The sequence below is a fragment of the Channa argus genome, chromosome 5 (assembly GCF_033026475.1).
Source record: "Channa argus isolate prfri chromosome 5, Channa argus male v1.0, whole genome shotgun sequence".
Taxonomy (NCBI): Eukaryota; Metazoa; Chordata; class Actinopteri; order Anabantiformes; family Channidae; genus Channa; species Channa argus.
In genome coordinates, this window is record NC_090201.1 from 22,308,089 (window position 1) to 22,333,344 (window position 25,256).

The following is a 25,256-nucleotide window of genomic DNA, read 5'->3' on the forward strand; positions in this document are numbered from 1 at the left end:
GACTTCTCCCTAATTTGATTTTTGTGTTGCTTTTTTAAGATTCCAACAATTTTAAATCATGAGTCAATATGGACGAAACTGATTAACTCATATCTAAAAATGTGACAAGAACCCCAAGTAAAGATAGCATTTTTTAAGAGGGTGAAGAATCACTGGTTTAATTTAACAATGTACTGTATATTAAACAATAAAAAAAAAAAAAAATCCTAGCTGTAAAATAAACGCAGCATGGGTTAAATAATCTTAAGAAAACCAACAGTTTACTAGTTGGCAGGTTCTGTGAGGCAGGAACTTCGCGTGCAATGTTATTGTGCACATCTGAAAACATCTGATTAGTGAGAAGGCACCAACACAGAGGTAACTAATACATAAAAGGGGACATGATAAAAGTATGACACACTCAAACCCCCTTCCAATACTTTAGAATCACTAACCTAACTGCACGAGGTTTTGGCATTTTGCACATGGACAAATTAGACCGCAGCATTGTGCAACAATTAAAATTTGCATTTTTCACACAGACAAAAAATAAATAAATCTCAAGAACGCTGTACTGCAAATGACTTATAATTACAAAATGCTGTGTAAGCAACTGTTTTGTTGAGCATTTAACAAAGTATAATCTAAAAATATTTAACCACCACATCAAATCACAAATAGATATATTATCATTAAAAAAAAAAAACAAAAAAAAAACACACACACATTAAAAACCAACCCCAGGCCATGATATTTATATATTTGCATATTTCAAAAATAATGAACACCATTCAATTTCTGTTTGAAAATAACAAGGATAACTTAGAAATGAGTTAAACACTTAGTCTTTTTCCTCATTCAGGCTGCTATGTACATGTACATATAAAATTGTTTGACTTGCTGCACAAATGCCACTCCCGCTTTAGGAGTCTTATAATATCGAAGTAAAAGAAAATAAGTGCCAAAAGTAGGACTGGGGAGAATGCAGTATACCCGCATTATTCCTTTGACCTTTAACTTAGTGTCCTCCTATCAAACTAAAACATTAAATCAATGTTACATTATAGTACATCACTTTTAAATGCAAGAAAAATATATGTAAGCTGTTGAAGTCTGCAGAAAGAAACTGCAGTTTCTCATGAAAAATGTTGCTTTAACAAACGGTTTCTCTGCATTCCAGCTTTGTATTCAAGGACTGTTAAATCTTTTTGTGAGAAAGGCAAAGGAGCATCGACGCAATAAAAATTTGCAAATTAATAAATGCAATCTTCTGTTCCCAGCCACACACACAGCCACTTCTTTCATTCACACACAGCACAAATAAAATGTTTCAATGCCTCAATTCAGCTATGACTGTGTTGCAGTATGACCAAACCAAGGCTAAACCGTACATGCCAAGAACCGCTTGTTCTTTGAGCCCAACTTTCTCCATCGTTTTTGTCTCATATCAAACTCAAACTACATGTACACCTGCTATTACCTTGGAACCCTCTTCTAGATGGGTTTTCTGGCTAATCACAATTGGGTCTATAAAGGTCTTGGAGTATAAAGGTGGTATTGATAATAATTCCTGTTGTCTCAATCTGAACCCGTCCTGATTTGATTTTTATATGCAGAATAGATTCACAGAACAGCAAGAACATGAGCTCCACTTCTTCTCTGCCTTGGAAGAAGTTTGATTTTAGCTTTGTGGTTATATTTTCCCCAAGAATGTGGTCAAATTGAGGCACCTGAGTTAGGGAGGCTGACCATAAAACCCAACATACTTGTCCATCAATGTTCACTGTCCCCCTCCTCATTTTCTGTCACCACTCTACTTTGAGCTCCCTAATTAAAGCAAACAATGCCCTAAAAACACACAGTATGGAGGGCTTTTACATACACCTAGCTAAAATCTGATCACAATGTGCTAGTCTACCTCCAAATCAAATCTACTGAAGTGATGGAAATCGGACTGCAGTGTGCTCTGCAGTCATTCGCATGTGAATTAACAGATTTCCTGCAGTAGATCTGATAACCAGATACTGTTGGCATAGCAATACTGGGTGTAAATTGGTGGTGCTGCCACCACAATTTCTTTTCCTTTTCAATTTATTCTAATATGATAATCCACATTTGGTACAGCTGTGACTGTGGCTGCTGACTTAATTTTATTCTATTGTCTATATTTGTTGTGAGTAGCAAATAACTGCTTACCCTATGCAAGTGCATGTAACATGGGCCAACAGCTTCCAGCTTATATTGCTCAAAGTGCTATGCTAATGACTAAATTACCAACAGACCTATGAACTGCGGATGTAGCTGGTCATTGTAATTTAGCTGCTGCAGGACGAGAATGAACAGTTTGAATGATTTTGTATCAAAGAATCAAATCTAGTAGTGTGGAGAGTGTAAGGTCATAGTGCATTCAGTACTCTGTGCTGTCAATGCGAAAACACGGCTTTTGCCCAGTGCTATGGTTTTACATTCTGCTCTCACACAAACACACACCCAGATAATAGCGTGCACACACACACACACACACACAGTTTCCTGCTATGAGTCTTTGAGCATGTTGATGCGTGCAAAGATCTTGAGTGCAGGTCCCAGCTTAATGTTCATGGTGCTCATAAGGTGGTCCTCCTTTAACAGAAGCAGAGCCTGTCCATCAATCTCTTGAGACCGAAACTCATCCGCTATCTCTTGACAGCCTGCATGAACAGTGGAGGGAAATGGTACAAGGTGCAATTAATCACACTGAAAGGGAATTCATTAGCAAAATATATCTATAAAACTGACTGGTACAGCATGTAAGGCTTTATGAGTATATGTCCTGAACATCTGTTTACTCCTCTGACCTGGCAATGAACGAATGAACTCATAAACTTCTTCCACGTTCCACTTGGTTGGGTCGCTGGGTAAGAAGCGCTGACAAAGAGAAGGTGCATCTCTCCCTGTGCACCCCTCCTGATCGGAGGCTCTACTCGGCTGCCTGTGTACTTGACCAGGTGTCGGGGTGGGGGCCAGGGGCCCTGACAGGGGAGAGGACGGCTCATCGTAGCTGGACATGTCTGAGCATGGGCTGGACTCCTCCTGACTGGGCTGTGAAGCATGTGGTGAAGATAAAGAACCACCCTGCAACTGCTGTGGTAAGGGAGACAGTTTCTGAAAAGGAAAACGGTGATTCACGACATCAAAGCTCAGCATTTTAGAAATGAATGGTTATCAGTAAAACACTCCTGGGACATTGTGTTAGTCATAGCAATGATTTAAGGGGGAAAAGTGAGATTTATGTGGTACAATATCTTCAAATGACTATTAGGTGTCTGCAGGTAGTTGAAAGAGGTGCTGGCTCAATATCAGAATCAATATGCCTTGATAAATTCTTGGTCAGATGTCAGTTTTTTGGATTAGACACTTATTGGTCCAAGCAGGAGACAAAAGCACCCCCAACTGGAGGTTCAAGACCCCATCTTTAACACATTACATAACTCAAAACTGTCTGGCTTTAAAATGTAAAAAAAAACCAAACTGATTATTAAATATTGTGATGTCTTAGAACTCAGTTCAACATTTATATAAATTGTCTGCTTAATCTAAAAAAAAAAACTGGTCTCCATTTTAAAAATACAACTCTGCTGTGTCATTAAGTGTCCTTAGGGGAGGAAGAACTGCTACATGTACCCAGAAGCAGATGAGATTTATTGGATAAGTAATTTAACAAAACAAAACAAGAAAAAAAAAAACTGAATCCAGCCGATTTTTAAGTCTTTAAATAGCTTGTGCAGATGTCACAAAATCTCTACCATTAGTTCCCCATTCTTACTGGTCACCCAGGAAGGTTGATAAGGATCGTAAAGCACTTAACGACCATAGAAACAGGAAGAAAACCACACACAGACACAAATGATACTTAAGTACATTGAAAAGTGCAGAGGAAGCAGTATGTGATGGGAAGGATGGGAGTGTTGATGAGGAAGTTCTACAACAGTGAGGAAGTGTGTGTTTCTGTACCTGCTTTTTGGCCTCTACACTGGAGCGGCCCTGAGATTTTCTACGCCAGCGATTTGTAGGTTTACTCCTCTCTGGACGGAAAAGGCCTATTCGCTTTGTGCAGCCCACATTGTACCTGTGCACAAATGTCCTTTGTTAAGGCCTTTATTTAGATAAAATGATTGTTTAAAATGCAAATGAATATTAAATACAATATTTGTAATAAGTAACCTGCCTCTTTGCACAAACCACGGAGCAGAATCTTTTAGAGCCCTTGAAGGTGTATGCAAAGTCGACCCAGCCACAATACTCGCATGTCAGCTTGGGTTCCTGTTCCTTTTCTGTTGGAAATTAAAGACCATAAACATGTGACACACATTTTTTTTTTTTTTTTAAAGCAAAATCTATTCTGGCTAATTTAATCCACCTGAGAGGCGTTTGATTTGCCCAAACGCACATTAAGAACCCATTTTGCTATGAGGTATTTCTGTACAACTTCAACACCACCTACAGCCTAAACAATAAACATACCATAAAACTGAAACCTCTCGGAAGAAAATAACTGGAGCATTAATATATTTTGTAAGGGTAGGGTTTATTGCGAAGCAGTTGTATCTGAATGCAATTGATTACACTGACATGACTAAATGTAAATATGTTTTATGACTGGTTTAAAAAAAAAAAACAAACAAAAAAAAAAAACAATGACGACTGCCGTAATTTTTTTAAGCAACTGGAGTTAAAGAAGACACTACAGACAGAGATACACTGTTCACAAAAAGTTAGGTATATTCCACTTTCAGGTGAAATTTATGGAAAATGTGATGAGAGATGAGAGAGTACCGCTGATGAGGGAGAGCTGTTTAAATACAAACTGTCATTGAACAAAAACATTCAGTGTTCGATTCATGGATCCGACATGATTTATTAATCAAGCCATGATTTTTGCGGGTAATCACATTGTAAGAGAACAGCACGTTACAAATTAGGTACTGAAACGTTGAATGGTTGTCAAATTAAGTTCACCTGTAAAAGTTTAGTTCATTTTAGTTGCATTCTGAACTGTCACCCAAAAATTGAATATCCCTAAGTTTTTGTGTGCGTTATTTAAAACATTGGTTCTAAAGGGGGAAATGTTTATTTATATTTATATAGCATGCAGTAAAAGCTCTGCTTTTCTGCATTTGGTTAGTCTGTACATGATTCATAACACACAATTAAATAAACACCAGCAACTGTGCATTAAGAATATGATGTCTGACTGCTGTTAAGTTCAAACTCTGCAATGTTCCATTAATCCATTTAAACAGCACAAATAAAAGTTTTACAAGTCTCAGTGAAATGTCAAATCTCGTTTCTTGAGCACCAGCACAGTGCTACGGAAACTCAAACTGATGCACACGCACCTGTGCACTTGTCTAATCCTTTTTGTCTCACCTGGCTGGTTCATGTCCTCCGGTTCGGAGTCAGTGTTTGCTGCGTTGCTGACTGGAGTTTTGTCAGGGTCTGAGGAGAGCTGGTGATCCAGCTTCTTGGGGCTGTCGATAAGAATTGGCAGACGCTCCACCTGGTGTCAGGTACAAAATATTCATGACTGTAACAAAATAAAGTTCTAGATGCTTAAGGGTTTTAAAACAAAAAGCAAAAAAAGAGCAAAAACACCTCACTGAGCCAACTTTAAGCTCAATGGGATATATTATATATATATATATATATATATATATATATATATATATATATATATATATATATATATATATATATATATATATATATATATATATATATATATATATATATATATATATATATATATATATATATATATATAAACATTTTAAAAAATGGTAGATAGCTGGAGTAGTTAATATGAGAGACAATTGAGTTGCAACTTATTCTAATTTTGATTGATCTAATTTTGATCTAATTTTGATTCTTCAGATATAACCACATATCTTTAGGTTTTGGACTGGACACAGATATTTTAGGGCCTAAAATATCTGTGGAATCTGGGAAATTTGTTTTTACAATTTTTATAGCTGTGTCAATAATTGAGAAAAATTGAAAAACACAACTGACCACCATAGTATAAAGTAAAAATGCCGAAATTAAACTTATTCCAGTCTCTTAAATGTGAAGACTGAAAACTGTGAAGAAAGAATTTTTACTTAAAATATCTTACGTTTTGGAACCAAGTCGTCAAACTAAAACATATATGAAGCAACCTTGGGCTCTTTGAACTCATTGTTACGTAATGCCTTTCAACAATTTTTATCTATCTAAATATCATAATAAAACTTATAAAAAATTTTTGTTGCATTAGTTACAGCCCTGTTTCAAAGAAGCATATACAACTGTTTTTTGCAATACAGATCAATGCTGAATATGAATGTTTGTAGAGCTCCACTTACTTAGCATTTACACAACATGTCCAGTAGGAGGCAGTGAGCCCAAAGTCTTGGAAAACATCAACATGCCATTATGTAGCATCATAACAAAATCATGTCCAGTGTTAATGTTTGTGAGCTTTTTGGTGATTAATGATGACACAAATTTCTACCACAGGTGTACAGATACACAGCATAAACATTAAGATGTACTAACATCTAATTGTGAAGAGATGACACAGCGTTGAGATATAAATACATTGCAGTGAGCAGCTCATCACTCACACACACACACACCTTCTGTAAAGCTTCACAGCTACAGACCTCCATCTTACTATAATTAATGACTGAATCAAACAGAAGCTGTGAGCTGTCACCAGTAGTAGTAGTAACAGGGTTTATGTTGCCCACTGACAGCTCCCTGCAGGCATGTACACTAGAGAGAGTGGTGGGTTGTTTATCACATTTCACTGCTGTTACATTTGAGAGTGGGCACTTACACAGATGGGAAATGGCTCTGCTCCCTCCTGGATGACAAAGCCTTCGATTACATGTGTGAGGACCTGGGGCTTGACGATGGCCTGGGGTGGTTTGTTCTCTCCATTCTGCGGTGTGCTGCCCGTCACGGTGGGCGCGTCACTCTCATTTCCTGAGGTCATAGCTGGAGGTGGGGTCCCTGCTGGAGCACTCAGCCTCTTGGTTGAAACCCCGCCTGACCAAACACAATCATCCAGTTAATTTAAAAAAAAAAAAAAAAAAAAAAAAAAACAACTTTTTGACGGAACTGAGTTTGAATGAAATTCAGCTGACAAAAAAAAGTCAATTATACAAAAATACAAAATATTCAACCTTTTCAAATGTTAATATTTGATGGTTTTCCTTCTTATATAGGAGGAAAACTAAATATAACTCGTATTATGGTATAATATTGAACCATCAAAACAAACAATTACCACAATTTGGGCTCTGGGAAATTGTCCTGGGCATTTTTTATTATTTTGTCACAAACGAGAGACAATCCTCAGAAACTGAAACTGAAACTGTAGATTATAGTGAATTTAAAGACATCCCCCTACCCCCCCACATTTTTTAAGTTTATATCTTATAGTCTAAAATATAAACATTTGCTGCTTTTCTGTCATGTGTGATAGTAAACAGAAAACACTTGAGTTTAAAACTTTTCATGTGGCCAAAACTTTAGAAATGTTTAATGCAGCTGACAAAAAACAAACACAGAAATTAGTTATTTTAGCCATAAATCACGTATTTACAACACTTCAACTCGGTTTTCCGTGTTAGCACATGCTCCATCATCATCATCATCATCATCATCATGGGGATTTGTTTACATATAAATCACACATTACAGCACTGACGCCTCAGATGCTAACGTTAACCTGCGCCTGCTGATAACGTTACTTTGTGCAAAGCAAACACACAATAAGCACAATATAATCTTTACATTCAAAGCAGTGCCACTGTGAGCCACATGTCGCTAATGTAAACGTTTCTGGTGTCGACGATGTAAGCGCAGACGTTTTATCTGGAGTGACCTACTAGCACCCTGGCGATCCACGACAAGCTCCAAATCATATCACAACAACAGCCACGAAGCGAAAGTAAACATCAAGCGGCCGAGCTGTGTCACGTTAAAACCCACCGCTGCTGAATGACAAGTTTTCTTACCGCGCCAACTTCCGCACCGTTCAGAGCCGAAACATGTGCGGTTTGCTTCGGGTTTGTTGTTGTAATGATGCGACAGCCACACGCCGAGCTGCCGCTGCCGTTTGTGCCTCTGATTGGGTTTGAGCTGCAGCGCCGCTTCAGACCCTAAACGGAAGGGTTTAACCAGGGTCCGCCTCCGTGTTCCCTCCCACAGCGGAGAGCGGCAGCGCCGAGCCTCGTCAACATGTTGTACGCTTCACAAGCGCCTTCAGCTCCAGCCGACTAGAGGATCACATCCTCTTAGCAGAACGTAATGTATTGTCACTGGATTAACTCTTCAACATCCATTTGTGCAGTGGCGTGAAGCAGAAATATGGGGCCCTACTTCTGCAGCCTTGTTGAATTAAGGCTGTTTGTACAGATTTATACAAATATGTAGAAACAGGCTGCAGTATTTGCAGTGATGATGCATAATCGGTGATTAAATGTCTGGTCAACCTGAAATTTTAGAAAAACCTTGAAACCGTGCTTCCCCTAGAAAATTTGTGGGGCAGCGGTAAGAGGATAATAGATGTTTGGGATGTTCCTCTTCTGACAGAATATTCCTGCCAATCCTGCCAGTTATGGAAGACAATGTTTAACCACGCTATTAAATATTGCTTCTAAAATAAACAGGACATATCTCAGAAATCAAGGTCTTTTTCCCTGTGAACAAGTGAGGTTAACCCAGACACTTGCGAAGCCATAGTGATCTTAGTGTATGTAAGCTTCTGACTTTGAAAGTAATAAAACATTCTCTAAAAACACTCATTATTCTGGAAATGGAAAAAAAAAAAAATCTAACTGACCTAAAACCGGAAATGTTTAGTCTGATTTAATGTCAGACACTGAGAAAAAAAAGGTTATGTGTCTTTTTAAAGATCTGGTTTCAACTGTATTGAACATTAGACGCATGCAGTTTCACCTGCAGAGCAAAGAAGCCACTGAGGAGCAGACAAGAGAAATGTGCACTTCAGATGTGTTAATACAAAGTCCTTCCGGACGTTTGACCATGTTCGTTAGTGTTTAAAATGTAACTGCTGTATAACGATCAGTCAAGACAGTTTTATTTCTCTGATTTACGTATTTGTTCTTGCCAACGCCACTCGCTTTCTTCATTAACTCATATGTCACTCTACTCTACTGGCGCTCACCGAGCTTGGGGCGAGGGGACAATTAAATGGTGCTGTTAAGGACAGCAATGGACAAATCTTACGGCCTTTAATAAACAATGACTGTCTCTTTGCAACGGCTGGTTATCATTCTTCAAGGAAAAACAGGAGTGGAGTGTATGTAGGACAGGCAGTGAAATTTGGGCACAACATTAACAAGAACTACTCTCGGAAACCTTCATACATACCCGTTAGAGGAAGGGGATTGGTCATGAACGTACCTTCCCCCCTACTGCCACAAAACACACGAAGGTAAAGAACTCATTCATTCACCCCAACAACAGTGTCGAATCGGAAGGACAACAAAATTTGTGAACTTCTGTCAGTAAGCACAGACGTACCAATCGTCAAACAAATAAAAGGAACAGCATAAGATTCTGTGGTATTTGACCAGATTACAAAGCAAAAGCACCACCCAATGCCCAATTACACGGAGTAATAAAGAAAGCGTGAGAAAGTGAGAAAGCCTCTCACATGGACTATCTCCCGATGTTGGCTACATGTAGGAAAGGGAAACTCCAGACAATGTCAGGACCAATGTAGGAATCCTCCTACATTCTCTAGAGTTTGTGTCTGAAACATGCTGGCATGCTGATCGTTATGGCACTTTGACCCTTACACTTAAAGATAAGGAATAATTTTGGAATCATGCATCTTCTGCAGAATCAAAGGTGCAGTGTGACAGATTTAAAAGGATCTATTAGGAATAGACTAATGTGAACATAATTATAAATACTAATGTGTAACCACCTGATTGTGAGAATGATTTCCTTATTCTTAGAAAGAGCCTTTTATTTCTACACAGGGAGTGGGTCACCTTTCATAGAAGCTGGAGAAGAACACATGGATGTTGGTGTCTTCTTCTGACTTGTGTCTCTCAAACCCCTTCTATTTATACTCAAACCCGAGAAAGGAACCACCCTCACAAAATGTGACTGAAGAAACCAGGTGCACGCAGTTGAGAGTCATCATTCTTGTCCCTTTGTAGGTTATCTGAGAATGTCAGTTGTGAAGCACTAAAACCCTTTTATTGCACCTTCTTGTAGATCCTGTGACCCCAGGACTCACTATCTGCTACATTGCTTTGGGCCTTGTAACAACAAAGTGCCTACGGTGATCTTAAGCAGTCCTCTAAACATGACACACCCAGTGACTTCTTGTCCTCTTTGTGACCTCTTCAATAAGCCCATCTTGGTTGACCGTTTGCTAATTATCTAACCATATGACTAAATTTACTCTCTTCCCCCACAAGTATTGGTGAAGATCACTTTTCTTTAAATCTTGATGAGCAGCCCTTTGCATTTACTGGTGGCCCATTGTTGTACTTATATACTTCAGTTAAAACATCCAGAGAAGACTCACAATTGATGTTAATATCTGTTAGTCTAGAAAAAACATTTACAAATAAATTCAACACAGATATTTGTAGCAGTGAACTTACTAAACATACATCTGCTAATGCTGGTAACTGTGCACATCAGCAATGTACATGGGAAAATTGGGAGTTTTTTATCTTTCAACATAATCATAACTCCCTCCCAAGGGTGAGGACCCCCTACTTGTGTTGGCAAAACCCAGCTACTATGTTGCCACTAAAGATGCACAAAGCCACAAAACAGCTTTTGTCTAGAGACTTTTTCTTTAAATGTTACACTTTCCTAATTTAAGAAAGCTGAAATTTTGGGCATGTCTTTATCCATCCCTGTAGCAGTGGATTACAAAAATAGTTCCCTGCTCTGGTGGTGAGCCGTCCCGATCAAACCCAATTCAGAGCCCGTAAGTGGCAATCTGTGGTTTACAGAAGGTTTCCTTTTACAAGAAACACAACATTAGCACTATGTCCAATAATTTTGGAGAAATACCGCTATAGAAACTGATCCGTGTCAACATTTATAAAATACACCTAAGATTATTTGTGCTAAGCAGAAAAAAATTTAGCTGCTGCATGATCATCATCTTACAGTTATTCCAAGCTACTGACCATGTAAGTCAAATCACTTATTAGAACACTGCTTTAATCCACATTACCAAATGTGGACAACATTTCTTGATACATGCAGTTAAACGCTTTTAAATTGATAAATACATATAGCACTTTGGACTGCATCCACATTTCATTACTTAAATATACTTTAGTCGAGGATGTCAATGGGGTTTTGCCCAGATTCAGAAACTTGGTTAGATGTTGTTTAGCAAGCGTCTTAATACAACCTATTGCAAAAGCACGCCTCAGGAATCACCTAATGGACACAAGCTGTTCTGTATTGCAGATTGCTGCCTATGCCTAAGAATAAAGAGGTAATTACATTTAAGATGTACTTTTAATACTACCTTAGGCTTTTCTGGAAAACAAAGTGTACTCCATGTTTTTGACTTTGGTGTCAAGTAGTGCTACACAGTTTAGAAGCCTGTACACCTGACGGATCTAGTTAATTAGAATAGCCATGCAAGAAATCCTATATTGTGATGCATTTGAAGTTTTGTAAGTTATTTTTAAATGAGAATATTGTTCAGAGGATATGGTCACCAACCTTTTGCCCACTTAACGCACCCACCTAGTGTGGATAAAATATGATCATGACATTCCCTGCTCACTGCTGGCCAGGCCATTATTACAGATTACCACAGAGAACAGTGCATACAGATGTATGTACTGTTTACACCTTTTGTAATAAACTATTTGGTTACAAAGTGCATACATTTGGAATATAAATTCCTTTTTTGTGTCTGACTGTTGTGCATAGGAGAGTGACAAGCAATCTGTGAGTATCAGGTAAGACTTTTGGCCACATGTCAGGGAAATCAAAGATAACAAAGCAACAAGACAAAAGGAACACTTGACACTAAATGGGCTGCAGACACACATGTTCTGCGTTATACTGTAAACAAACATCATCGATTTTCTTCCACTGAGACGTGACTGGTTCAAGCGAAGATACATTTTCTATGTCAAGGTGAAACCAGTTAACACCGTTTTTAAGCTGCTGTTTGTCTTTTTGTCCCTGTGCCCATTTGGTTAACACGTTTGTTCAGCACAACATTTGAGTACTTCAAATATCTGATTTGAAAAAAAAAATAGGTCAATCATTACCTTGTGGCTGAACAGGTGGTGGTGCTGTGTCGACCTTGGGCTGCTCTACTGTCTTCGGGGGTTGTGAGGGTGAGTTTGCAGATTGGTGCTGCTGCTGTGGTTGTTGTTGCTGCTGCTGCTGTTGCTGCTGCTGCTGCTGCTGCTGCTGTTGCTGCTGCTGCTGCTGCTGTTGCTGCTGCTGCTGTTGCTGCTGCTGCTGCTGCTGCTGTAGCTGTAGCTGTATCTGCTGTTGTGTGGAGGAGGTTGGACACGTCTCTCTGACCACGAGTGAGGTTGGCTTATCTTTACTTTCCTGAACCAGTCGTGAGGCCTAATATGTGGATAAGGAGGGAAAACATTAAGACAGTGATGAAAAGTCACATCATCAGGCTGATAATGCTTTTAATGACGGTGACTCAAAAACTGAAAACCATTAGGTGTGGAAAATATCCCAGCGGTGGGAAAATACTGCACCAGGAATCACAAACACAGTATGTAGGTCTTGGAAATATAGTGAATACTGTGGGTGTTGCTGCACAGTAGTTTTTATTTTGGTGGTGAAGCTGTGAAAGTATCAGATTCAACAGTTTGAATGCCCAAAGTCAGAATGTGAAGAAGGACAGAAAGCTATGCCTCATTAACAACAAATGAGGGTCAAAAATTGAATCCTATTTATTGCACAATTTTGGAAACACCTACACTTGAAAGAGTAGAGTTAATATGAGAGAGGGATAAAGTTTCAGGTCTAGTTTTATAAATTAATGTACAAGTTAATTTGGAAGAATTTGAATGATTGAATGGAACAATGGTGTTTAGGAGGATTACAGTCTCCAGTAGCACATACTGTATGTTTGACCTCAAATATCAGGCTACTAAATGTAATGTTTTCATACAGTTATAGCCACTAAATACAACCTAACAATATTATTATAGATAAGGACTTTGGGAATTGCAGAACAGGTCCAAATATCGTCCACTGTACTCACCGTTGGCTGTATTTGAAGATTAATGGCAGTGAGCTGGACAGGCTGAGCTTTGGCATGGCTGAGAGAGGAGTGAAGGGCATGGGGGCTGATGGTGGAGTGGAAGATGGTGGCCTGCTGGCTGGGCATGGAAGGCTGGTGTGGAGCAGGCTTGGGCAACACAGGGACAGGGTGCTGCGATGGCTGTATGGAGGCTGTCTGCAGCAACTGGCCTGTAGTCCTCTGGGAACCTTGACTTTGATGTACAATAAATTGCTGCTGCTGCTGCTTGTGCTGCTGAACCAAGGAGTGCGGCTGAATCTGGGTGTACGCTGGAAGAAGATCAACACCAACATTTATCTTTTGGAAATAATAAATTCAGCCAACTAACTGCTGTGTTCACCACACAGAGACTTCTGTTTTGCCTGACTTCACTGACTGCACACATCTGCTGACTGCTTGCAGCCAAATTTGCTTTATAAATGATATCTGCTTATACAATACAATGTAAAAATCTCTGTAAACGTTTCTTACTGTAGCTAGCGAAACTTTAACCTTTCCTGGGGAGCAGGAACAGTTTGAGACTCTCAGTTCTCCTACCTGCATTTCCACTGGAGTAACCCAGGCCTAAAATAATAGGTACTGTGGAGATTTAACACCCTGCTTTGTCCCTTCTTTGAGTGGTGGGGGTGATACTTTCTAAACATCCAAGAAGAACAATGCTATTGTTTTACATTGCAAAAGCTGCAACTGCAAATGTGTTTTTCTTGTAGTTCATGGTCAAATTAACTCAGGATGGAGCAGCTTAAGAGATGTAGCCTGGCAAAGTTCTGTCTTTGAGCTTCTGGGAATGTGGCTCTGCTGTGAAAATGCCAATCACAAAGAAACTGTGACCCCTCAAAATTCCTGGACACTTGATCCAGGGGGCTCTCTTTGCGTACCTGCAGTCCAAAACTATAAAAGTTATATGAACTCTAGACAATGACTGCGTTTACATCCACTTAAGTGTACTCAGAGAAATGAGCTTTAGCGGGTAACGGGAACGGCGTTTACATGCACTTACAATAAGAAACCTGGTTCTTGAAAATCCACGTATACATGCAGCAGAAGAGTAACCTGACTTCTTTTGGAAGCCTGGCGCACAGATTTTAACTGTATAGTGACAGAAAACACTGCTTGCTGACTTTTCTTTTTTGCCTGCGTTCGTTTCACAGCAGAGTGGCCACGCAGGGGGAGTAAAAGAGAGAACAAGAACTGGAACAAAGGACTAGAACAAAGTCCAGGTTATCTCAGAAGCATCTCACTCAGATGTTCTCACAAGGCTTTTTAACACACCCACTGGAATCCTGACATTCTCCTAACTTTGTCTAGAGTGGGTGTATGTGAGAATGCAAATGTCCCAATAAGACACTCCTGTCATCATCTGGACTTTATTCTTCGAGCCCCTAGTACAAAGTACAAACTATGTGCATGCAGCACGCTGCTCTGTCCCCAATTGTCGGGGGGGGGGGTTTAAAGTGCTCAAATGAGGGTTTTGACAGAGTTTCTATCACTCAACTGCCCTGGCAGAACGTGTTTAACAATTATTACAATTAACGCCGCATGTGACAGCCATTTCTATTACTATTGTCTTCTAAGAGAAAGAAACCTCTTTATAGGTTGAACTTTGACTTGTAACCAACCATGAGCACTTTTTATTTCATGTGAGCTTACAACTGTCAAAACTCTGTGTACATCAGGATCGCTGTGCCACAGCGCATCAGTAGTAAAAGAAAAAAGTGTAGACATCTGCACAATGGAGCTTGTTTTGAACTTTTCCCTTCACCTGTGTTTGCCTTGTCAGAATATAATACTAAGAGCCTGTGGCACAGTGCACAGTGAAGCTGGCATTTGCATTTTCGACCTGACTATTACTCAAACTGTTTCAAAATGGCCTGTCACCACCTGTTAGTACCGTTGTGGGTATATAAAAAAAAAAAAGACTTCCTGAACTCATAATTTGCCCTGAAGCTTGAGACACATCAATCGTGTATTATAGAAGCATGTGTGAGTGCAAGAGCATTGAGGGGAGGTAGCCTGATGCCAGTCTGGTTTTTAGAAATGCCTTAGAGCTGAACACACAGAGCCAGATGTCCATTGCAGTCTTTACAGAGTTAATGCTGAGTCAGTAGGTCCCAGCCTCCCTAATCTCTAGCAACTCTACCAGGAAACAATGAGACATAATAGACTCCATCTTATTCCTGAAACAAGTTACCCTAACAGAAGTCCTATATTGTAGGATATTGTATTGTTTGGTGATGTTAATAAACCCCCTAATAAATCCAAGAATGGAAAACTGCCAAGTAAATCACTATCTCAAATCCTCTTCACCCCCCCCAACCCCCCAGTTCTTTTCATGATGTTTTGTGTGGGACAGGCTCCATCTGGTTTCAAAGTTTCCCAGTGTGTGACTAACCACAGTCTGTACCCTGCTGTGGAAAATATAAATGTTTCTATCCAGCAGAGTTTGCATGTCATTAGTCCCTTTAATGCTATACAATCTTCTAGAGAGTGTTTTCTTTTTCACATGGTGAGATGCAGTGGTACCCACCAACACAATTTGGTTGATTATGGTGTTCATAGAGGACATTCTGTTCATATTTACAATGTTCAGAGCTGAATGAATATGGTGCAGCATGCAAATTAAAATGCCAGCCAGGTTATTGTGAAGCAATTTAGACACTTTAGTTATTTTTGCCATTCATGTGTGTAACTTCTTAGCTGATGGATGGCATTTCACCCCTGATTATTGGCTACAATATGATTTTCTCTTGATCTATTTAGCATTAATGCACAAAACTCCTTAAACTGAATTTCAATTAGTTATAAAACTATTGCCAGTGAAGTTCAAATGAGCTCTTGCAATTATATTTGTGGTGGGATTTCTGTGCCATTGTGTTCGGCTTTGCCACTGAGTTTTTTTTTTGTTGTTGTTGTTTTGGTGCTCCACAAACATTGGTGAATGAAACTGAGCACATAATTTTGAGTTCCAGCTAACAGTTACTTACTGAAATGACTGCGCAGTTAGGAGAACAGACAGAGAAGATGGTCCGCATGACCAATGGACTAATAGAGGCAGAAATTCAGAGAGGACCAAAAGTGATGTTGCGGTTGACACATAGTTATGATTATGAGAGGTTTTGTCAGTGTATGTCATATGGGTCTGCAGAAGACTTAATGGACATATTTTAATGGCTGGATATTGGCACTAATCTTGTGATTTGATTTCCATTCACACTGTCCAGAATCAATTTCAATGAATTCACGCTTGGAAAAATAACAATATTGCATTAGACACTGTTACTTTCTTCATCTAAAAACGTATGTATAAAACATGTCTATACTTAGAAGAGATTAAACTGTAACATTTCTGGTTAAAAGGTTTATTTTCCTTAGCAGACACAAATGACTGACATGTGGTGCTCCAACAAACAACAACATATCCACTTTGAGAAAAGGCAGGACAGAAACCAGTCTGCTGCCTAATGGCAATTAATCTACAGTGTCTGTGTTCACGAGGCATCACTCTGACGTCTGCAAGCAGCTGTTAGCTAGTGTTAGCTCCGAACCAGGGACAGAGGGAATAAAGTTGAATCCACACATTGTTCACTCAGATGTAACACATTCAATGTCACTGAGAACAGGTGCAGCACGCGTTGATCTCTGCATTTCCAATTGCAATTATATAGAGAATCTATTTTTTTCCCCGCTCTAGTCCTAGATCTGACGCACAAGTATAATATCAAGCTTTAGGAGATCACCATCCTCTGGCAACACAAATGTTAAAACTAATTTCATGTCAGTTCATCCAATCATTGTTCAGATATTTTAGACCGAACTATTGCACTTGCATGTAAACACCCATTTTTTTTAATAAAACTGCTTATTCTGTTAAGGTTCATGGGGGGACCCTGGGGCCAATCCCAACTGTCACTGGGCAGAGGCAGGTTACACCCTGTACAAACTGCCAGTCTATCAAACGACTGAGACAGACACCTATTCACACCTAGAGACAATTCAGAGTCCCCACTTACGCTAACTGCTAGTCTTTGGACTGTGGGAGGAACCTGGAGGAACGTCCAGGCAGACATGGGGAAAATATGCAAACACCACATTAAAAAAAAGCCACAGCTGGCTGACGGGTTTGAACCCAGGACTTTTTAGCTGTGAGCCGACGATACCAACCACTAGAATGAAAACTAAAAGTGCATTCCTGGTAAAGACGTTCAACACGTTTGAAGCCTCTGGAAAAACTAATAAGAGGAACTTTGGTTTTGGTAGCTCGCTTATTCGAATATTCCGTTATATGACTTATGTATACTTGCCGTTTTTCAAGGTTTACGTGAAGACAGTGGAAGGCTCATCTGTGGCATTATTAGTCCACTTCTTTGCATAATTTATGTATTCCAGGAGGATTTAGAAGGTTAAAGACCAGTGGACAGACTCCAGCCTATTCATCCCTGACCAACAACAGAATCTTTCTCTCTCAAATTTGTGCTTTACCACAACATAAGAGCACAAGTAAAAGAGATGAGTTGAGATGTGTGACATCACTCATGTAGCATATTGTATGATCTATGTTTTTATTTTGCTGTCTGGACCTCCTCTGGCCAGCTCATTAATGCTGCTTGTTGACTAGCAAAGGCACCACACATGCAGCTGTCTCCAAGGAAATAGAAGCTGCTGACTGAACACCAGAGACCTGCTGCTGCTGCTCTTTGAGTGACAGCAGAGGAAGTTATAATCTTGATTTTTAGATTTAGACAACTTAGGCATCTTACCTCCTTTGTATTGACGGATATTATTGATTCTGCCCTTGAGTGTTTATATAAATTATGAAAAAAAAAGAAATCTGCCAAAATGCAGAATCAAAGACTCAAGATGCCTCAACAATCTTTTTTTTTTTTAACTCTATTGCAGAAACCTAATTCTGAGTCAAATCAAAGTGTGAGGTGAGGCAGCTAGAGATTTCCAGCCCTAGTAAAAGTGACGGAAGGGGATTTCTGAAACTGTGCACACCAGATACAACCAGCCTTCCATATGAATCCTGACAACTTTCTCAAGCTCCTAATGAGAAACAGAGTAGGTCTTGGAAGAAGAGGAAGTCAGGGGAATTCATTTAAATGCTATTCACCCTCAAGGTCTTGGGATTAAGGACTGGAATGACTCAGACCTTTGCACCCACACACACTTATACACACGCACAAGTCATACAATTTTCAGTATGTGGCACTGGCCTCTATTCCCACCACCCCACCAAGTGTGCACATCTTACTCTATTTGTGTATAGTTGTGCAATGTCCTGAGGTTGAGGACAGTACATATTCCTAATGGGTTTGTAGCACCAAACCCTGGAAAATCCCTGAGTTTCCACATTCCCACTAGCTGCCGCTTTGGCACACTTTCACGAAACACATTCCAATATAAAACAACAGAGCAACAGCAGGCCTTAAGCCATCTTTCCTCACTCCATTAGATTCAAGATCTAGTTTTAGAGACTTCATCCATAGGGATTGGTATTTAAAAGAATGCTAGCTTAACAAATCCAGTTACTGATTGACTTAAAGACAGAAGTTCTAGAAAACAAGGCCGGTCTCATGTGTTTAAGTGAAAACATAATTAGACATTCTATAGTTAAGATGTGGGATTGAAAAAAAAAAAAAGCAACAATAATAATGATGGTATTATAGCACTGTGTACAGCGAAAGTCCAATTTAGTTCCACCATGATTCTTTCAGTCTTTCAGGGAATTGTTTAAAGGAATTGAGAAGGTCAAAAATGGTTGATTTGTAGCGTCAAAAAGTTCCAACACGAAGTTGAAGTCTAGGCTTTTATTTTTTGATTTTTTGGAAGAGTATTTAGTCTCGTGCCTTTCCAGGGCCTTTGTAATCATATTCAAGTGAAGATAGGAACTGTCTTTGCTACCAGCTACATCATTTTGCCAAGACACAGGCATCGTGTGTAGACTTACCCCCTTTAATGTGTGAGCGTGGTGCTTTTGGGGGGTCCCTGTTGTGTTTTTTTAATAATAATAAGGTGAATCTCTCCCTGCCAAGCCAGACGGCCTAACGTTTGCTTCCAGCCCAATAGTTTTTTTAAAGGTAAAGTGAGTGACCAATGTCTGTGACATTTACAGTAACAGAGCTCAACAAAAATAGCTGCACAATTAGTCACACTTCATCTGTTTTGTTGCAGTCAAATCAGGACAGATAAACAAAGAGTAGTAAAGATGACTTTAACAATATAAATAATTAAAGTTTATCATATAGCTTGTTTTAAAATATTGATATTGTTTAACTTGGACATTATCTTTACTTTTCTGTTTCCAAGAAGTGGTGAAAGAAGTATTGAGACCCTGAATAAAATAAGTATGTAACTCTGTGCGGTTCATCCAATATCTTTGACAAAATCTTCAAACTACATCTGTCAGTTAACACATCTTGATTGGTGAAAGACAAAGCCAAAATTATGAAAAAGGATTCACATTTTAAATGCATACAGACCTAATGAGAATAAAGCCAGCAAGGGAAACTTAGGGTGGAAAGCAAAAGTAATGTGGCAAACTAATACAAGGCTGTAACTAAAGCCACAGGGGCAGCTGTAGCTCAGTTTGTAGAGCAGTTGTCCATGAACCAGAAGGTCAGTGGTTCCAATTCCTCCTGGTACCTGCACGTCCTTAAGCAAGACACAGAACCCAGAGTTCCCCTCGGTGTGTGCTACTTACTAGTAAGTCACTTTGGATAAAAAAATCTGCTAAATGACTGACTTTAAAAGCTCATTTTGGCAGTTATAAGCAATAAAATACTTCTAAAATATAATGCGTCAAAATAATTAAACATATTAGAACTGCTTATATTTACAGTCTATTTATTAAAGTCCACCACACATTAAAGTCCAGGGTGTGATTTTGGCAAACCACATATGTATCTGCTATTGGCTCTAACAGAACACTAAACTGTGAATCAGTTGTGACAGCGGTTGTTGAAATTACTGATTTACAGGAGAGTGGCATTTTAGCTAAAAAAAAAGAAAGAAAAAAAAAGGTAAATGTAATCAAAGTGTCTAATGACCTATTCACAGTCAAGCTAAATCCAAGGCTTATCGTAATGTGAAGCTCATTAGCCAGCCATACTGCTTCTCCTACTCCTGATCCACAGTGTATTAGCTCCCCTAGCATCTCATGTACACACCTGTCCCTCATGACCTGCTACTATGGCAACCAATGTTAATTTTTTCAGGCAGCATGCAGCCTGATTTCCAGCTTTCATTCTTCCTTTCATTATGTGTGAATCCATTAGTGCAACAAAGCAGGGCACAGTTGTGCACTGACACACTGAGATAATACCTACCCCTCCTCCTTTCCCAGGCACAAACCCCATAACATACACACATATCTGAGTAGGCAGACAAAAACAGCACACATGAACACTGTGTCCTGCGGTGTATATAAGGTTTACAGTGATGGACACAACTCCTGTTAGTACTCCTGACAGATAAACACACAAATTGATTGGCTATGGTACCATCCGAACTATAAGCTATTTTGTAAAATGTGACATCTTATTAGGACCATCTTAAAGATGACAGAAAGCATTTGATGGGGCATAATCGATAAACTGAATTTAATTTTACTATCAGCTTGCAATGCTTCTGCATTCACGCTACAAAGGGAAAAAAAGAAAAGAAAAGAAAAAAAAAAAACAGCTGCTGACTTTCAATTAGACAATAAGTGGTTTAAAAAGACTCCAGCGTGGCAGTGTGCCTTTCACAGCTTCTAATTCACAAATCATTTTGACTGTTCCAGACAAAGCCCAACACACTGTGATACGGTTGGTTTCAGCCCTTTGGGGAATTAATTTTGCAATGCAGGCCCTGACATATCACACTAACATCCAAGAAAAAGCTATTAGAAGTGCCAAGTGTAAAATCTCCTTTGTCATCTAATCTTACTACAAACACATATTTCCACAAGTCCCAGAGTCTGTTCTGAAACACCATTTGTATTTTATTTATCTTTTGCTGGTTTTATTAAATTTAAAAAACACAAAATATATCATGTGTTAATTTTGCCTTCCTTACGAGGCACATCACCCACTTTCCCATTGTCGAAACATTCCCATATCATCATGTCTCCACATTCATGCTTCACTGATGGTGTTTTGCAGGCAGCTGTCATCTTGTCATATGCTCCGTGTCTGACACATGTTCTTAGCTTGGATCAAAACATTTTGACTCCTCTATTTACAAGACTTTGTTCTAGTTCCCAATGTCTGCTGTTTATGCATCTTGGCCTTTTTTTCCAATTTGCCAAACAGTAGGGTTGTTTTCTTAGCTAAAACAGCCCATGAGGGCAGCTGACCTAAGACTCCTGCAAACAGTGTCCATGCACACTGGGTTTTATTCAACAATGCAGCTAAGTCAAGACCAGGCATCTGTTTCACAAGGAGGACACTCTAAGGACTTATGTTCTTGGGCCTTCCACTGCATCTTCTGTTGTGACTGGATCCAGTTGCAGCATGTCTTTGGAGACTATACTATACAACTGTCAAACAAATCTTTTATAACTTGGCTTTCTCAAGTTTTGAGTTATGGTATTTTTTTTTCCATTTCAGAAAACATACATAGAAAATGCATTTCCAAACGTTTTTGATGCCAGTGTACCTAAAGGATAAACCAGTAAGGAGCCATTTTATTTTTGCTAATCATTAGCTGAAACTAACATTTATTTTTCTTTTTAAATGAGGCCAGAGTGAGTTCTTTAAATTTGCTTGCTTTGTCTGGACATCTTAAATCCGAAAATACTTACAGCACTATCAATGTCAGTTGTCAAAATGTATGTACGAGCTCTAATACCCATTATTGTCAATATCCATTATTATAATTATACTATTATAATGCCATCCATCATTTACTGCATACTGTAGAAATTTAGATGTCTTTGACCCTTTACACTTTGTTTGGCCCTTCTCTAGGCACTGCCAGGATCATCGTCATAGGTAAGAAGCTTGCACACAAATTATTTGAACTTTACAGGCTGTGAGATTGAATGCTTTACCCACCTGGGGCAATCAGAGGCTGAGCACTGACAGCCGTGACATTCCGGCTCATGTTTATAGCTCGGACCTCTGGGGCTGCAGGTCCATCCCCCTTCTTCCCACCTTCAGAGGCACTGTCAGAGGAGCTGGCCTTGCCTCCTATTGTTGCCTGTGTCCCCTGGCTTGGATTCTTGACCAATGAGGCTGGTTGGATGGGCACAGGGCTCTGCTTCAGACTGAGCGCCTGCAGGGTTTGAGTTTGTGAAGAGGACGTTGCCGCCCCCTGCTGGCCACGGATGGTCAGATTCTGTACTTGATTCTTGGAATACAAAGAAAGGTTCCGGTCACAGATACATAGTGGATTTATTTACAAAAATATGTTCCAGAACAAATGTAGATGTCTCACCATTCCACTAAATAATCCATATTAAAATTATTTAATAAATATGACATCGATAGTTCCAATATCTATTTCATCTGTAATAATCTGCCATTTGTGTGACGAGACTTCTGCAGTTTCACATCATACCTGTTTATTTTAGCATTTAAATTCATGTTTACCAAAAGAAGTCGTTGCCAGGAGCATAATGGCCGATATAAGCTAATGTGCAAAATTACCGTATCGTCAATTCATATATTTAATTTTATGAAAATATCTTCAAATGAGTCAACCTGTGAGGAGGCTTGCGTGGAACTTTCTGACTGAACAGCTGTCACTGTGGCTGTTGGAGTGAAGATGAGCTGAGGGGAGAGAGGAACAGCGCGACCCAGGCTCCGGGCAACCTGCACTAGGTTACTCTGCTGGGCCTGTAAAGGAACACGTACAAAAGACAAAGAGGATAAAAGGAATGAGTGAGAAAGGACTAACTGGATTCTTCTCAGTGGTAGGGATTGGACTTTTCATTCATTTCAAATAGGTAAAGAAAAAAAAGGTAAAAGAGCCTGAGAACAAATAGCTAATTTTAAAATTATCCTAAAATTTGTAAATATAAATATATATTGATGCTGTACTAAAGTAAGACTGTATTTATATACTTGGATAATGTATAACATATAATTTGCTGCATGTGAAGAAAAAGCGATTGAAAGGACATCTCTGTAGGGCACATTACAAATCGTAGTGTATGCACCAATTTAAAACCAGCAGGCTTTATAGCTGTCCCAGAAATTAAAGCCATAGCAATCTAAACTGGCAAATGTGTTTTGCTGCCTGCCAGAAGGCTCTCAGTCACAACCGAACAACAATAGTTGGTTATAATGAGGTGGCAGGAACAGTTTGTCTGCCAAATGCGCAACTGACGGCAAACTGAAACTCTAAATGAGCCCACAACTAGCCAGCCAAAAGTAGCCAACAAAGATTTTAGATCTCTTTAACCTTTATAAAAACATCTAGATATTAAGATACAGCACTGCATTTAGGGCATTCGTATCTGTGTTTGGAATGAGCCCTCTAGGTGCAGGACTACCAGATTATCCTGACCACCTACTCTGGTAATACCATGAGAATAAAGCACATTTATTTTGACACAGTAAGCATGTAAACACAACGTAGACACTAAGGGCAGACCACACAATGAGCGTCCAGCAAATCTGGAGCTGAATTATACTTATTTATTCAAGTGGCATATATGGGTGCTTGAGTATATGCATATATGCACACTCATGTAAATTTGCCAATGGCTATGCTCCTTGTGTCTACAGTCTCACCATCTGTGCGCGCAGGTACATCTGTGCCTGGCTGGCTGTGAGAGTGGGGCTCGATGGGCTGCCCAACAGAACAGCCTGCTGGGAAATACTAGTGGGAGTGGAACTAATGCTCTGGGCCCTGCTGATCAGCTGGGCTGCTGCTGGGGAGGTGGTGAGGTTGATCTATGGGGGGAAAGAGAAGATTAACAGAATAATTAGGTTACACACCCCTCTTACTGACACTATGCACCACATTATTTCCTTCAAAACATCACATAAAGTAGACAAGATCATTTCCCATTTTTAAAGTGTTTAGTGATACTAAATGGCTTTTTAATCCCTTTTCTGTGTAGAAGTAACAGTGCAGAGCTGTTAGGGCCCAGTTTCCCTAAAGAATCTTGATGCTAAAATGATTTTTGCTCCATAAAAATCTAATTGACAAAGGTAACTTAAGAGGCTTTTAAAAGGCAGGTCCAACACTCAAAACTGCACTTACTGTAGTCTGGGTAGATCCTGTTTGCTGGGTTGAACTGCCATTCTGTGAAGAGCTCTGGCGCCCAGCTGCGATACTGGCCTACAGGAAGACAAGAAAGTAGGATAAGGGAGCCAGGGTGAAGAGGAGAGGGTAAAAAGGTAGAGCATGCAAGAGAGAGCAGGGTTTGGGAGAGAAAGAGAGGGAGTGTGCGAGAGAGAGAGAAAAACTGACCATTTACTGAAAAATCCTCAACAATAAAAGCATCAATCATTTTTGCACACAAATGTTCGCTGACCTGTTGTACAGCAGCCAGGCTCTGGAGCTGAGCAGTGCTGAGGCTCTGGTGCTGCTGGAGGGCTGCAGTTTGCAACATCAGATGCTGCTGTTGAGCAGCATACATCTGCTGCAGGTACTGTGCTGCTGTGTTCGGCTGTCTGTGTAATGCCTGCTGGAAAACCTGCACAAAAAAAAAAAAAATGAAAAAAAAATACAGTACCAAAAATTGCTAAATAATGTAATCTGCACAAAAAAGTTTGACTCATAAATTTGATGTAAGCAGACAATAAAATATTTGGTTACAATGACACACAAATGCAGCGGTTACAAATTCTGCATGAAATCTTAATACATAATTCGAAAAGGTTATCACAATAGTTTGTGATGGACGTCTGTCACGAGTTCCTCTCGTATAGAGCAAGTGAGAAACACTCAACAATCTGGATTAGTCAGTAATAACTATTAGCTGTCACACTAATTTAATCAAATCAAATATCAA

The 25,256-nt window shown here is 39.5% G+C and overlaps 1 protein-coding gene across 2 annotated transcripts in view; it reads right to left on the minus strand.

Moving 5' to 3' along the window:
• Positions 1-202: 202 nt before the first annotated feature.
• phc2b (polyhomeotic homolog 2b (Drosophila)) overlaps positions 203-25,256 on the minus strand; it is a 36,196-nt gene continuing 11,142 nt past the window's right edge. For both annotated transcript variants that reach the window (XM_067505146.1, XM_067505145.1), the window contains exons 3-15: positions 24,777-24,938; positions 24,503-24,580; positions 24,028-24,189; positions 22,993-23,127; positions 22,345-22,639; positions 13,271-13,578; positions 12,306-12,615; positions 6,839-7,050; positions 5,389-5,518; positions 4,187-4,292; positions 3,973-4,087; positions 2,817-3,123; positions 203-2,669 (exon numbers count right to left, since the gene is read on the minus strand). In XM_067505146.1, the coding sequence (XP_067361247.1) occupies positions 2,515-2,669; positions 2,817-3,123; positions 3,973-4,087; positions 4,187-4,292; positions 5,389-5,518; positions 6,839-7,050; positions 12,306-12,615; positions 13,271-13,578; positions 22,345-22,639; positions 22,993-23,127; positions 24,028-24,189; positions 24,503-24,580; positions 24,777-24,938 (2,475 nt within the window). In that variant the 3' untranslated portion in view covers positions 203-2,514. The remainder of the gene's footprint in view (positions 2,670-2,816; positions 3,124-3,972; positions 4,088-4,186; positions 4,293-5,388; positions 5,519-6,838; positions 7,051-12,305; positions 12,616-13,270; positions 13,579-22,344; positions 22,640-22,992; positions 23,128-24,027; positions 24,190-24,502; positions 24,581-24,776; positions 24,939-25,256) is intronic.